Source organism: Halichoerus grypus, chromosome 6, assembly GCF_964656455.1.
Source record: "Halichoerus grypus chromosome 6, mHalGry1.hap1.1, whole genome shotgun sequence".
Taxonomy (NCBI): domain Eukaryota; kingdom Metazoa; phylum Chordata; class Mammalia; order Carnivora; family Phocidae; genus Halichoerus; species Halichoerus grypus.
The window spans coordinates 159,313,263-159,328,208 of record NC_135717.1 but is presented as its reverse complement, the minus strand read 5'-3'; the positions used below and the strand labels follow the sequence as shown (position 1 = coordinate 159,328,208).

The 14,946-nt window shown below is 40.1% G+C and overlaps 1 protein-coding gene across 1 annotated transcript in view; it reads right to left on the bottom strand.

Annotated features, from left to right (window-relative positions):
• MYBPC1 (myosin binding protein C1) overlaps positions 1 to 14,946 on the bottom strand; it is a 61,206-nt gene that overhangs the window by 5,491 nt on the left and 40,769 nt on the right. The window contains exons 20-25 of the mRNA XM_078074187.1: positions 13,702 to 13,869; positions 10,048 to 10,136; positions 7,599 to 7,794; positions 5,531 to 5,670; positions 2,467 to 2,626; positions 1,363 to 1,499 (exon numbers count right to left, since the gene is read on the bottom strand). Of these exons, the coding sequence (XP_077930313.1) occupies positions 1,363 to 1,499; positions 2,467 to 2,626; positions 5,531 to 5,670; positions 7,599 to 7,794; positions 10,048 to 10,136; positions 13,702 to 13,869 (890 nt within the window). The remainder of the gene's footprint in view (positions 1 to 1,362; positions 1,500 to 2,466; positions 2,627 to 5,530; positions 5,671 to 7,598; positions 7,795 to 10,047; positions 10,137 to 13,701; positions 13,870 to 14,946) is intronic.

The following is a 14,946-nucleotide window of genomic DNA, read 5'->3' as shown; positions in this document are numbered from 1 at the left end:
TTTGATCTACAGGTCCCTGAGGTGAGCTCATCCTGGAGAATGTATACTGCTGGGCATTTTTCAGAGAATCCCCATAAGGTGTCATAACTATCTGCTTTTCTTCACTTCCTTTTTCTGACATTCTTTTCTAATTCTTTATGTGCTGCTTATGCCTCCCCACCATTTCATCTCTCTTCCAGTGGACTGGGTCCACTTCAGATAATGCAAGATCAGTAACGACCAGTCAGTCACCCAGGAAGATGACTTTATTCTCCTTGGCCTCTGAATTATATTCGATACCCTTGACCCTCCCCTCCCTTCCCATACTGTCTTCTCCTCCCTTTGGTAAATGCATGCTCTCCACATTCTCTCTTCCACCTCTTCCATGCTTTTACCTTGCTCAGACCCTAGAGACTTGCTTCTCTGTCTCCTTCATACCATCACCTTCCTCCTTCCTCCTTTCAAATGGGACCATTCCCTGAGGCTTACACCTTGGACTTTGGCTTTTCACTCACCACTGTCTTTCCTGGATGATATTCCTTTCTAGAGCTTTGGCTCCAAGAGGTGGAACATAGCACTCCCATGCCCGGGGCTTCCAAATCAAGAGTCACAGCCCTGGCCTTTCTCCTATAAGCTCTGGTGAACCGCTCCTCTCCCTCCTGGTCATTCCCATTTGGATATACCGATGTCATTTCCAACTAAGTATGAATTCAGGATCTTCCTCTCATTCTTAGTCTACCTTCTCCCTTGACTCTGTTCCTGCTCATGGTATAATGCAGGAAAAATACCACTTTGCAATTTTTCCAAATCCTAGGGCACTTATCCCACAGTGTCACCCAGGAATAGATATCACTATGGGCAACATTCATTAATTCATTGTTCTTTTCAAATGCCAACAAGAAACCTTAAAACCTTTCTGAATCTCTTCAATCAGATGCAATTTCTTCCTTCCTAGTACTCTGTACCCTTATCCCAGCACATTTTAAATTCTGCCTTGTATTATAATATCATCATTATTTGCTTTAATCTGTTTCAGAAAATTTGATGAATTAATATTACCACCTAATTTTTCAGGTGAAACGATATTACTTCCATCTCCTTAGCTCTCAGCTCTTTTAAGACTAGGTGTTTTGGTTTTTCCTTAGTAGGTATCCTTTAGTTAATAAAGAAATATAAGCATGTTTTATTACTGTATTTAAATGGTGGACCGAATTATCCACCAACACTATAACACTGCACCCTTCTTCCTATCCCAGAGAAAGACACAAGAGCACTTGGAAGGTCAGTTTATATTATTACCCACAATAATAATATGTCTAATATAAAAAAGGGAATTTGGGACTAATTCTTAAATTTAACTAATGTGATAAAAAAAAATGGTACCTTAGGATTTCCTCTCACACTGCAGTTCAGGGTGGCATTGTAACCAGCCACAGCATACGTATTAACCAAAGGCTGAGTAAACATGGGTGCCTCTGTGAAATCAAAATCTTCATACACTGGATTTTTGTAGATTTTACCTTAGAAACAAGCATTAGAAATATACAAATTGGCCTGAGAATATATTATTCTTGGCATACTTTACTCATGATTAAAATTCCCCTGAGCTTAGAAAAACTTGTAAAAACATGGGTGAACACCACCGACATTCATTCTGAAGGGTACAAAGGGACAACCAATCTCACCTGGGACAGAAAGCTAGCGTGGTCCTCTGTGACTGAAAGAAATATTGAGAAGAATTTGGTGTCTGAGTATTTTGATCAACAGTGTGCTTTAATGTGAAAGCAATGAGCAAGAGCTTTAAAGGAAAGTGGCTTATTTGAAATGAAATTCCTATACCTATGACTTGAGCCATTTCTAGACCCACAGCCCAGAAACTGGAATGAGTTAAAGCTTACATTTTTAAAAAATGTAATATTAAAAATAAAAAAATTTTTACTGGTAAAATGAACATTTTACTCGAAAATTTTTACCACAATTTAAAAATGTGTGTTTATCAGTTTCTGAATTCCCATTCATCACATCTCTTCTTCCAGGCCTCTCCATCTAGTCATGGAAAACTGAGGTTTCCAGATATCCAGTTGTTATATTGTGATTTATAATAAGAAGTAGATATTTGGTCTTCTGGCCACATTTCTGGCACAGAGCTCTCCTAAAATCCTTGAAATTTCCTAAGTGAGAGGAGCTGTAAAGGGGTCTTTTTTACATTAATGAGGTGACTTTTGGACCCAAGGATGGGGATCAGTTGCCAGGGAAACCAACCTTGTGATTAGTGGGTTCAAATGTTCAGCCCCATCGCCAGACCTCCAGGGACGGGAGAGGGGCTGGAGCTTGCATTCAATCACAAGGCCAGTGATTTAATTAACCATGCCCATGTACTGAAGCCTTTACTAAAAAAAAAAAAAAAAAAAAAAAAAGGAAACCCCTCCCACCCCCACATACTGGTGAGTGCAGAACCCCCTTTATACCAGTCCACTGCTAACTCACCATCCTTGGCAATCACAGCGCTCTCCTTAGTCATTGTTGCATCCTCACTGAGGCCACATATGTTCTCAGCAAAGACCCGGAAATAATACTCATTTCCTATGACCAGTTCGGTAATGGTGGCACTGGTTCGGTGATAATGCTCAATGACAGTGAACCATTCCTATTTGAAAAAAAAAATTTTTTTGAGAAAAATCATCTAAAAATACACAACTATTCCCACTGTTGACTAGAATAAATAATAGGGATGTTTCATTAACTAAAAGAAAAATAGTGCTGATTTTTATATTGAGAGTAGTAACAATGTACATTTAATTTGTTTAATACTTTACAATAAACTTATACTTGACTATGGATAATTTAATCTTCATTTACACATTAGATTCATATATCCTAGATGTCAACTCCTACTTTTATATTTTCTTCATAAGTATATAGTGTCTGTCACCTATCTTTTGTATAACAAAGTCTAATTACAGAATTTTAATTTAAACTTATCTATTCTGAGGAAGAGATGATGTTAAATCACTAGAGAAAAATTAATATCACCCAATAAATTTGCCTAATATTATTAACGTAGGTTTTTCCAGGTCTTTGCTCAGATATTACCTCCTTCTTAATTGTTTACCCTCCCACCACTCTAGGCTGGTCATACTCTATCACCTTAACCGGGCTAGGTTTTTTTTTTTTTTTTAACAGAACTTGCTACTTTAACTTTTTTTTAAAGATTTTATTTATTTATTTCACAGAGAGAGATAGCAAGAGCAGGAACACAAGCAGGGGGAGTGGGAGAGGGAGAAGCAGGCTTCCCGCTGAGCAGGGAGCCTGAGGGTGGGACTCGATCCCAGGACCCTGGGATCATGACCTGAGCCGAAGGCAGACGCTTAATGACTGAGCCACCCAGGTGCCCCAGAACTTGCTACTTTAAATTACATTATATATTTACTATTTTACTTGTTTACTCTCTACCTCCTTCACTGAAATGGACACACCATGATGGTAAAGACAGACTTTTCTTCTCACCCCTGTATTTCCAATGCCTATTATAATACCTGGCACATAATAGGTACTATGCAAAAAATAAATATTTATTGGATACTTGAATGAATGAATGAGAAGCTAAAACAAGTAATTTTCTTTTCAATTTTTTCCTCACCATACTGAGAAACATAGTGGTCTCAAAGTTTGTCTTGCAACCAGTAAAGAACCATATTGCACCATGTATGTTTAGTACCACTAATTGAGAAAATACGTTTTCTGACAAAAAGTTCATAAAGGAGAATTTTTCCTAGAATTTTTAGGGGCCATCATCTCTGTATTTTGGAAATTTTTAAGGCACCAGACAAATGAAGTTATGCCCTCCTTTATTCCCAAAGCACTTTATTCCAACATTTATTCCAACATTTAGTGTCCTGTGCTATCATTTGGTTTTAGGATATCTTTCTTCTTGCCTAGATTGTGAGTGCTCCTTTCTTTTTTTCCGATCCAGCAGCTAGAACAGTGCTCAACACATAGTAAATGAATGAATAAATTAATGTGTTGCACACATAATGAAAACGATGTTTATGAAATCATGAATAACAATAGGAATTTAAGTGAAGAATAGCACCTGTAGCCACAATGAGACAATGGTGGGTGATCTCCTGGGACTTACACTGGGCAGAGGGAGCATCTTTTGGTCTATAGGTCTGTCCCTGTTGAAATGCAACAGAAACACAGGGGTGCAAGGGTTAGGGATCAGCCCCTGTCACCAGGTAGAACTCAGTTACATGAAGCATTGGGAAAGTCCTGGTTCATCTGGACTTGACTGGATATCTCAGAAGACAAACATCAGGCAAGTATGCTGGGGGTGGAAAAATGGGGGGGGGGCGCCAGAAGGACCCTCTATAAGAACCATGGTACCCCTGGATTCACTGCTAATATCTGGGCCAAGATCCAAACAAGAGCCCTTCTTGCTGAGGAAATCCAAAGTGTTCAGATACTTCCCTTGCAAAGCAATCCACTCATTTCGCTCTGAAGCTGTCCAGGTTTAGCAGGAAAATGCTGCTTTAAATGTCAAATCTTACTTAGTCATGGAATACCCACTCAGGAAACAAAACCAAAACCAAAAAGGACATGCTAGAAATAGTTTATGGAAAGGAGAGGCTCGAAGTTCATTCTTGTTACCTAGCCTGCCCTTTCCAACCCTCTCCCCTTCATAACTTAGGGTATGAAATTACAATCTGATGTGATTTCATAACCGAAGTTCTTACTGAGATCTACTAGCAAAAATGCCTAAGGATTTCCTATCAATATCATTAAATATGATGTTTTACTCTTCCTGTGAGAATGAAAAATGGCTCTATGCCGTTGTGTGTCCAAACAGTCATTTATTCATTCATTCACTTACAGGTAGGGCAGTAGTACGGTGTAGTGGATGGATTCTGATGTAGGAACATGTAGACTTTAACATTTAAAATCTGGTGATCTTGAGCAAGTCATTTTGTCCTTTCTGAGCCTCAGCTTCCTCAGTGATAAAATATAGGTAATAACAATTCATACTCTGACTGGGTTGCTTCTGGAACACACTAAGCTCCTCCCCTCTTCAGGACCTTTGCACATGCTGTTCCCTTTAGAATCCTTCTTTTCTAACTGGTGTCTTTCTGTCCATGTTACCCAACATTTATTTTATAAGGAGAAAGAGTTGCATGGATTAAATCTGAGTTAGAACCCAGAGTGAGTAAATATTTGGCGAACAAATGAATTTATTAAATTCCATTGAGCATTGTGTGCCAGCTGCTTTATATAGTTTTAGCCTCACAATAACCAAGCAAAGTAAGTATTCGTATCCCTATTTTACAGATGAGGAAAATGGAGATCAAAGAAGTTAAATGACTGTCCATGTACACATGCTCTTAAGTGGCAATGCGGGGATTCAAGTCCAATGCCTTTGCCTTTCCATGAGGCCACATTATTTACCCATGCCCCTCCCCCATGCATTCCCCTCCACAGAGGACCTCATGCCCCACCTTTACCTCTGATAAAATGTGATTTTGCTGCTGCTGAACCAGAGTAAGCCAGACCTTACCATGCTCTTCTTGTCAGCCTTCTGGATCGTGTACCCTGTGATGGCTGCATTTCCATCATCCTTTGGTGGTATCCAAGATAGAGCAACGTTCTCTCCCCACACATCCTCAATCTTCACCAGCTGAGGTGGACATGGACGGTCTATAAGATGAATTCATGGCATCACAGTGAGATCACCTTCCCTCCCAACCTATGCGGTGGTCTCCTCCTTAACAGCAGTTTTGCTTTCTGTGGGCAACTGATGTCCAGAAGCCAGATGCTCCTCCTTCTGACATAGTGTCAGAAGGTCGATGGTAGCCTAATGCGATGTCACAATGCCTGCGTCATTCACCTCACTTCATGTCATCACATAGGCATTTTATCGTCTCACATTACCATCATCAGCAGGGTGAGTATAGTACAATGAGATATTTTGTGAGAGAGACCACATTAACTTTATTACAGTATATGGTTATACTTGATCTGTTTTATTGTTAGTTATTGTTGTTAATCTCTTACTATGCCTAATTTATAAATTGAATTTATCACAGGTATGGATGTATAAAACAAAATATAGCATATATAGGGTTTGGTACTACCTGTGGTTTCAGACATCTGGGAACGTGTCTCCATCCACAAAGGGGACCGCTGTACCTCATTACAGGAGGATATTTGAAATGCCCTTCCTTCCCTGCATTTCTACCCGCATTTCTTTCACTATTCTTAAACATCAGAGAAGTAGAATGCACTCCAGCTAAGTTTATCTGGAAACTCTTGACTTTCATCTTCATGGAATGAAAAGGATTTTGAAAAGGAAATTTAAATGAAACTTCAAACCTCATTAGCCATCCCTCCAAGGGCAGGCTACTGGCAATGAAGTACAAGGCTACCCTGCCTAATGGGAAATGAAAGCTGACCTCGGACTCCAAATCATAGAGCCCATCTGGGCCAAGCATCTCTGGCTTTTGGTGAGAGGCACGGAGGCCACAGCCTGTGAGTGGGTTCCTCTGTTGTACCCAAAAGACATCTTTAGTAGGCATGAGGAAAACTTGTTTTATCTCTCTGCCAACATAAATTTGGAACTAGTAAAATAACTAGAACGATAATTATTATTTATTTGAGTGTGTAAGCAATGGCCCAGGCACTTAGAACTACCTGATAAAGTAACTACGTGTCAAAGAAAGGTTCTTTTGTATGTTTCAGAGGGCAGTGCTCTTCCAGACCCTCCCATGGGGGCTCCCATTACAATGGAGCCCGGCCAGATCCAAGGGCACAGGGTAGCCTCAACACTTCTCAACTTAACAATAATCAAGAAGGTTTAGCCAATAGGAAGAGAGTACTTAATTTAAAGGGCATGAACTTTTATCCAATCTGCCATAGGAAGTTGCTCCTTTGGTGAGAAAACCCCTAGTTTCAGCAAATTTGCTGAAATATAATAATAAAAATGACTGGAAACAAGGCTTCTGTAGCTCTGCTCTTAAATGTATTTCTTGACATGGCAAAAATTATAGCAAGTGAGAGGAGTCCATCTGTTAGCCTCCTCTATTCCCCTAACTCTAGACAGAAGTAAGAACTACACTTATTTATTGTTTGGACAGGTGAGTGAGTATCTAGCCCTACAGGATCAACCATTTTAGTTTAACTGTTTAGGTAATCTTCCTTACACTTATTAAAAACTTTTCATTCTCCATTAAAACTTTATTATTAGCATATTTTAGGTGTAGTAGGAAACATGTTAAGTTATGTCTAGAATCTACTATGTTTTTTATGCAAGAATTCAAAACAGGAAATACTTCATCACCAAGGAGTTGAGAAACAGAATAAGAGAGAAGTGGATTATAAAGCAGTACAAAGCATTTGCACTAAAAAGTATATACATTAATTTTCTTTAACATGTATGCCCTAAGTCTCCAATGATTAGTCTTTTTAGTCAGTAAAAAATTATTTTAACAAGTCTTACTAATTTATCTATATTTTTTTAATTCTAAAAAAAGAACTTAACAAAAATTCTTACTCTTGCCTTAATGATAAGGACAATTAGTCCAAATACTGCTTTGACAGAACATTCTAGTTCCCTCTTCCAAACCTACCAACGATCTGGATATCGATTGATGCAGTTTCCACAAATTTTTCCACTTTGACTTGCAGATCATATTTCCCAGAGTGGCTCCTCTCTGCTTTTCTGATAAATATGATTGTATCAGTCTCAGAGTTGCGAATGTTTATTTGATTCTTATCAATTTCTGCACCATCTTTCTTCCAAGTTAATTCTGGTCTTGGTTTTCCCTAAAAAGACAGAAAAAGTAGAGGGGGAGGGAAATCAGATGGTCTTAAGACTTTATTTTCAGCATTACAAAAAATGACAGTTGCGGGGCACCTGGGTGGCTCAGTCATTAAGAGGCTGCCTGTGGCTCAGGTCATGGTCCCAGGGCCCTGGGATCGAGCCCCGCATCCGGCTCGCTGCTCCGCGGGGAGCCTGCTTCTCCCTCTCCCACTCCCCCTGCTTGTGTTCCCTCTCTCGCTGTGTCTCTCTCTGTCAAATAAATAAAATCTTAAAAAAAAAAATGACAGTTGCTTACCCCATTCTAGGCAAAGCTGGAGACCGTCTGGTGGTCAGCAACTATGGCAGAAGCAGCGGTACTCACATTGCCTGTTGACTGCATTCTTTGTGCAAGGCACTACATTAGGTACATGATGTTTACTATTTCCTTTAATCTTCACATTAAGATAATAAGTATCATTATTTGGATACTTTTGGATAAAGGAATTAAATGACTTGCCCAAGGCCTTGTAGCTTAAGGAAGTGCTGGAACCAGGTCTTACAGCCGCGTCTCTCTAGCTCCAAACCTGGTGCAACACAGCATAATGGTTAAGAACATGGGCTCTGGGGCCCTGGAGTCTGTATTTGGATGCAGTGACCTCTCAAGAGCTGTATGACCTTGGTCAAGTTACTTAACCTCTCTGTGCCTCAATTTCCCAATCTGTAAAATGAGAACAATGATAGCACCTATCTCACAGGATGGTTATAAAGATTGAAGTGACAAGCTGGACACACAGGCCCCCAAAATGTGGGAACTGGGATTAGTACCAGCAGTAGACAAGGTGGGAAAACTGGAGGGCAGATTCGGCAGCCCCAGTCCACCCTGAGTGCCTGCCTAATGCCAGCTCCTGGTTTTAGTTGAGGCCGTGGGGAGAGCGAAGTGGGAGGAACCTTGCCAAGCTATCTCCTTCCTCCTCCGCTGTGTTTATACTCGCATCCTCCTTGGCTTTCCTTCTGATTTCACACACTATATGTAGAAGGTAACTGCCTCTTTTAAGCTGTAGGCCCCAAGTGCAATGAGGGTGGTCTGAACTGGCTGTCCTTTAGCTTGCTTGTCATGCATGGGAGCCTGGGTTTGAATGAGCTCTGTGTGTGTGTTCAAATGTGTGCAGACCTAAATTTTAATTCTAGAGCCATGCTGTCTGAGATAAGAGCCACAAGCTACATATAGCTATTTAAACTAAAACTAATTTAAATTAAGGAAAATGAAAAATTAATCTTCCCAGGGGCACCTGGGTGGCTCAGTGGTTAAGCATCTGCCTTCGGCTCGGGTCATGATCCCAGGGTCCTGGGATCGAGTCCCACATCGGGCTCCCTGCTAGGCGGGGAGCCTGCTTCTCCCTTTCCCGCTCCCCCTGCTTGTGTTCCCTCTCTTGCTGTGTCTCTCTCTGTCAAATAAATAAATAAAATCTTTAAAAAAAAAAAAAGAAGAAGAAAAATTAATCTTCCCAGTTGCACTGGTTCCAAGTATCACATTTCAAGTGCTCAGTGGTCGTATTTGGCTGGTGGCTACCATATTGGACTTTGATGCTATAAAACATTTCCATCATTGTAGAAAGTTATATTGAAAAGTGCTGTCTAGAGGCATAAAGAGTCCAGCAAGTAATGGGGTGGTGGTGCAGTATGTGTGTGTGTGTGTGTGTGTGTGTGTGTGTGTGTGTGTATGAGACCAAAATTGATTACTGTAGGTGAAACCTGGTTAATCTTGTAAACAACAGATTCTTTTGCTGGAGCAATGTTTAACAACGTTTGCATCTTTTCGTTAGTGGCATCAAGATTTCAACATTCAGTTATCCCTCTTCCTTTGGCTTGGAGTGATTGTGGGAAGTACGTACATGTTGTTTTCCTGAATGTTACACCAAGAGCTTCACTTAAAATGAAGACTAGTTTTATTATAGATGTGCAGGGCCAGAATCTTTAAGCATTTCTTATTTTGGCATCTCTTTGGTATTTCCTCTCTGCCCAACCTTAGTCCCTGAGCTTCAGACCAGTCCAACCTAGGTGTCATTCACCTCATGCAGAAGGAAAATCTATCAGTTTAATAGATTCCTCAGCAAGCACGAGATTCTTTACTCACTCCCCAAATCTCTTGCATTATTTATCCACTTTTCCTCTGAGGAAATCCTGAATCATGATGAGCTGAAGTGCTTGAGTACCTGTTTCTACTTCTTAAACACCTCAGCACTGGAAAGAGAAAATAAGTGACCCTAAATTATTACCTGGAAAGGTATAACCAGATTGACAGCTTCTCCAACTCTGCGGATATAAGTTTGCTTCAGGTGCCTTGGGATGCGAATCTTTGGAGGCTCTGAGTGAGGGTAAAATAGCATAATTTTGTGATCAGTAGAGTACACTGGAAATAGCCTTACATAAGCACACTGGCATGATACTCACTGGGATATCCTTGTGCTGACGTCTCTACAGTAAAATCTTAGATGTGCCATTACCAGATAATGTACAGTAACTTTGGTTCCAAACATTTTCTTCAAGCAGAGATGTTTTCACAGTTTGACTCAACAGAATCTATCCTTGACCTCCTTGATTTTATGGCAACTTCCTATTTTTATAGTCATTAGAAGTCTAAAGCAACTTTATAGAAAAACACCAAATTTTCTCTTAGGACCTTACATATATTTTTCATAGTTTCTCACCAGAAAAAAACAAAACAAAAAAAGTTTTTGTACCTAGCACTTGTTATTTAGGTAATTCTGTTGGAACTGGATAGTAACTTTCTCCCTGTGTGGCTATGAGGTACATAATAGGTGGCTCTAGCCCACTATGTACTGACATTCATTAATTAAACACCATAAAGATACTAGAACATGTTGTTACAAACCCATCAGAAGCAGGGAGTCAAAGGCTCAGAGGCTCACAGGGATGAAGCAGTTCTCATCATCTGAGTGCTTAGTAAGTGACAGACACTGGACTAAATACTTTTCATGAGGGGACTAATTTAAACCTCAAAGCCACCTTGTAGGATAGGTATGGTTTTACTTCATGATAAAGAAACAGGAGCATAGGAGGTTAAGTAACTTGCCCTTGGTGACACAGCCAGGATTAGAAGCTAGAGTTAGCCTTGAGTGCTTATGATCAGAAGCATGGACTTCAGATCAGAGATCTGGGTTTGAGTCCTAGATCTGATATATAGGGGTTCTGGTTTCAGACTCTTCCATAAAATCAGAATGATGAAAGCATCTAATTTGTACGATTGTTGTGAGGATTAAATAAGGTTATCCACGTAAAGAATTTAGCATAATGGCTGAGCATAGTAAGTGCTCAAAAAACTTTAGGAGATGATGATGATGATGATTACTGAATGTTGGGGCTGGAAGAGAACTTGGAGATCCCCTAGCTCCCTAACTTTATATATGAGGAAAAAGAAACTCAGCCAGATTCTGTAGTAAACCATTATCATAATAAAAGCTAACACATATAGAGAGCTTATTATGTGGCAAGCATTCTGTTAAGCAGCAACATGGATCAATGTATTTAATCCTCACAGCCTCTTGATGGGTCAGGTATTATTATTATCTCCGTTTTGCTGATGAAAAAATTAAGGCTCAGGAAGATCAAGTCTCTTGCCTGAGGTCACATGGCTAATACCTAATGAAAACAGGATTCAACTTATAAAGGCTGTCTCCAGAATCTACTAAGAAAATGTGCAAGCTTCATGCTTTCTTTCATCCATCCATCCATCCATCCATCCATCCCACAACTCACTTCCGAAAGGTTTCAGGCAGCCACAACATGAGACTGTGGCAGAAGGTGGTCTAGGACCCAGATATCCAGGCCCCCAGTCCAGTGTTCTTTCCCCTGGAGCAGCAACTCTCAAACATTTTGGTCTCAGTATTTTCTCACAGTCTTAAAAATTAACAAGGACCCCTCCCAAAAAAGCAATTGCTCAGCTATTGTTTATGTGGGCTGTATCTATCAATATTTACCATATTAGAAATTAAAGCAGGACATTTGAAATATTTATTCATTTAAAAATAAAAACATAAATAACATTTTAATGGCATTAGTTTATATATTAGCAAATCTACTTAATGTCTGACTTAATAGAGGATATCTGGAGTCTCCTATTTGTTCCTGCCTTCAATCTGTTATAATATGTTGTATAGGTTGAAGTCATTTAAATGAAGAAAATCTGGCTTCACACAGACAGAAGAAATATTTTAATAAACTTTTTAGACAATTTTGGATATTCCTTTTTGCTTCTACACTAAAACATGATAAATTGTAATTTCTTAAAGGTGAGCTGCAATGTGGAATCTGAAACCATTTCAATTAACTCTTCACACCCTGTTACATTAAAATCGGCTGGTCTAGCTTACATTTTTAATATGTATTTTACCCATGCATATTTTTAACATGTATTTGTCATTTGGAAAATATTACTTCACCAAATTATGTAGATCTTCCAAATGTTGACACATTCCATTATTCATTATCAAAAAATTACATTCATTAATATCACTGCCTACTTGATGAGAATAGTTATAAGTGTTGAGAGCTGTCAAGTCCATGGGGGTGGATATAAGTTTTCCAAAATTCTAACTTTTGCTTGAAAGCTCACATTATTTTTCATTGAAATGCTGACAACAAATACTATAAGTTGTTTTCTTTGAAGTGGCAGGCTTATTGTTTTCGTATTCTACAAAATGCCTGCCAAATAGCCATTTTTTTTCAAGTAAAAATGGAATTTTCTGAAAAAGGTCACTAGTTCAGCCTCGCACTCAGTTGCATCAGTGCTATTTCTAGACACAACCACGGCACCACGGTATGCAGGGTAAGGCCTCTGTGCATACTTTGCAGTTCATTGCCACATAGACATAGGAAAAATGTGTACTCAAGGACCAAGGTTTAATAAAATTAATAATGTTTATGCTTCATCAAGAACATGCCGAGGGGTGACTGGGTGGCTCAGTTGTTAAGCGTCTGCCTTCGGCTCAGGTCATGATCCCAGGGTCCTGGGATCGAGCCCCACGTCGGGCTCCCTGCTCCGCGGGAAGCCTGCTTCTCCCTCTCCCACTCCCCCTGCTTGTGTTCCCTCTCTCGTTGTGTCTCTGTCAAATAAATAAATAAAATCTTAAAAAAAAAAAAAAAGAACATGCAGAGGTGGGGCACCTGGGTGGTTCAGTCGGTTAAGTGTCTGCCTTCGGCTCAGGTCATGATCTCGGGGTCCTGGGATCGAGCCCCGCATCGGGCTCCCTGCCCAGCAGGGAGTCTGCTTCTCTCTCTCCGTCTACCCCTCCCCCTGCTCATGCTGTTTCACTTGCTCTCTCTCTCTCAAATAAATAAATAAAATCATTAAAAAAAAAAAAAAGAACATGCCGAGGCAAAGCTGGCCCTTTTATTTTAACTGTGAGTGCAAGGTGGTGAGGGAGACAGAAATCACTAGCATAGTTTGGTGGCACTGACTGGGTCTGTGCTGAGGCCCCTGCAGTTTTACTCACCATCACTTGTGCACCATCAGTGCAGATGTCAAACATTGAAAAGGGCAACTAATGTGTCCATTTCATTATGAAGATGGTTCTGGCCTTGCAGACCCATCGGAGCCATGTGGTGGCTGTTTGTTTGCACGGCTGCATTCATGCTCCCTCTTCAATGGGAATCGGCAGCCCGGCCAGAGATGGCTCGCGGAACCCGGTGAGGTTAACTAACTGGTCCTCATACCGAGTTACAAACCCCGAGCTGACCTCCACACTGGTGGAAAGGAGCTGTTTCGTTCGTTCCTAACTCCCAGGGGCATTGACAATACATCAAAGCAGTGACAGCAAAATAGAAAGTTTTGAGAAAAAAAAAGGGGGTTAAAACATAAAACCAAATAATGTTGGAAATGGAGACAAAATTTTGAAAGTCTTGCCACCTACCTATGATTTCTTTCACCAGAATGGGCTGGGAGTAATACTTCGGCTCGCTGGCACCTGCCGCGTTCACAGCCTTCACACGCACAAAGATCCTCGCATCCGTAGGCAGACCTGTGATGGTGAACTTGGTCTTCTCGATCAGCTCTGTGTTTGCAACTATCCAATCTGCAGCTAAAATCCACAAAAGAAAAAGAAAAGAAGGAGAAATTGTGTTTAGAGAAAGAAATCATCCTCACTGGTACAGTCGGCTCTAAACTAGTGATTGACTCATAATTAAATCAGTTGGAGGAAATATGATTTTGGTCTGGAGTCATACTACATGGGTGAGCATTTTTCATGTTGAATGAAAAATGGTCTAGAATGGTAATGTAAATGACAGGAAGAAGGATAATCAGATTCTGCTATTTCTGAAAAACCTCTTATTCAGGATACTATAATACTAGAGTATCTGAATTCTTGGGGACAGTTGGGGTTACTTTCCTGAATCACAGTAACTGTCCCCAGGAATTTTGTAGCAGTTTTATTCCAATTCAGTTTTATAAGGATTGACATAATCATGACATTTAGCCACCAACATACGTTAAACTTCAGAACAGGAAAATGCTATTCTTATGAATGAGAGACACAGGCCTTTATAGTCATATAATCTGTTTTATCTTAGCTGGTTTTTTATTATGAGGCACTATTATGGGCCCAGGGAGTCAGATCATGCTCCCATTTATGAAACAAGAAGTTAATATCCATGGCAAAAAGGAAACACAGCTCAGGAGCCAAGACCTCATAAGGAATTGGCATAATTCTTTTACCTTGATCAAAAATGTTGATATTTTTAAAAGGTTTTGGTAGCTTTGTCTATAACCTCAAGAGAGGGGTTTGCAAATATTTCAACTTCTTAAAAGTTTCTATGCATTATGCCCTCGGGGCGGGGGGGGAGGGGGAACGCTTGCTTTCCACATTATTAGCTCACTGCCCGCCCACCCCCTTGATCTCTAAGGGCTTTTTTGTGTGTGGGTAGTAGGTGTACTTCATGCTTGGTCATGGAACATTCCCAGAAACTTTTATCATATAATAAGAAAGTTTGAAAGCTTTCACAGAATACTTTACCTGGTAGATCATATGCAGCCTCCCCATTTTCATCAGACTGATTTGCTGATGTACCTTTGAGAATCCGTCATTAAAATTAATTAAAGACACCCACTTTCACACCAGAAGAATATCGTATCAGTAGTCAGCATTCTCTGTTAGTAA